This window comes from Penaeus monodon, chromosome 31 (assembly GCF_015228065.2).
Source record: "Penaeus monodon isolate SGIC_2016 chromosome 31, NSTDA_Pmon_1, whole genome shotgun sequence".
In the NCBI taxonomy this organism is placed as follows: domain Eukaryota; kingdom Metazoa; phylum Arthropoda; class Malacostraca; order Decapoda; family Penaeidae; genus Penaeus; species Penaeus monodon.
This window is the reverse complement of record NC_051416.1, coordinates 7,542,191-7,542,868: the sequence shown is the minus strand read 5'-3', so window position 1 is coordinate 7,542,868 and position 678 is coordinate 7,542,191. Positions and strand designations below refer to the sequence as shown.

At 68.7% G+C, this 678-nt stretch overlaps 1 protein-coding gene across 1 annotated transcript in view; it reads right to left on the bottom strand.

Annotated features, from left to right (window-relative positions):
- Nucleotides 1–678, bottom strand: part of LOC119593022 (cytochrome c oxidase subunit 12, mitochondrial-like) — a gene marked incomplete at its 5' end in the record, with an annotated part of 8,600 nt that extends 7,922 nt beyond the window's left edge. The window contains 1 exon segment of the mRNA XM_037941917.1: nucleotides 658–678. Within this exon segment, the coding sequence (XP_037797845.1) occupies nucleotides 658–678 (21 nt within the window).

Genomic DNA, 678 nt, shown 5'->3' with positions numbered 1-678 from the left:
CGTCGCGCTTTCCTGGGTCTTGCACCGAGGGTGAATCCCGTGAATCTAGATTGTTAAACGAGGCCCGTGGTGCGAGTTGGGGCCGTGGATGCTGGCGAGTGTGCCTTAGCAGCCACAGCGATGGAAAGTAAGACTCATGCACATTACAGTACGTAACCCCCCCCCGCCCCCCCAACACTCCAGGCCCCACCAAACCAAATTCTTCTAGGAAATCCTCTGCGCCCTGGGCCCCCGGCCCCGGGGGGGGGCTGTAAGGAAGGTCTCCCTCTCGCCTCGCCAGCTCCCGCACGGAATCGGCAGCGGTAAGGTAGAAAGGAAAGGGCCCGTTTGACCTCGCGGGCCCGGTGCCCCCATGCCCGAGGGCACGTAGGCAGCGCCGCCTCCGGCACAGAGCCCAGCCCTGCGCTTCACCGAGGGCGCCCTCGGCCCTGAGCGCCTCCCGAGGGCAGCCCCGCCCGGGCGCCCCTCGACTCGCCGGCCGAGAAGCAGCCTGCCGACGGCCAGCCTTCTCTTTCCCTTCCCGCCGCCGCCTCCTTCACAGAAACCCTCGCCCCGCCCGCTCACTCGCCCGCCGAGACCCAGCACAGCCCCCGAGCCCCGGCGCCCGCAGCAGCAGCAGGGCCGCAGGGCAGGAGGAGGACGCAGACGTCCGCTCACCAAGATGGCCTCCGATCAGCT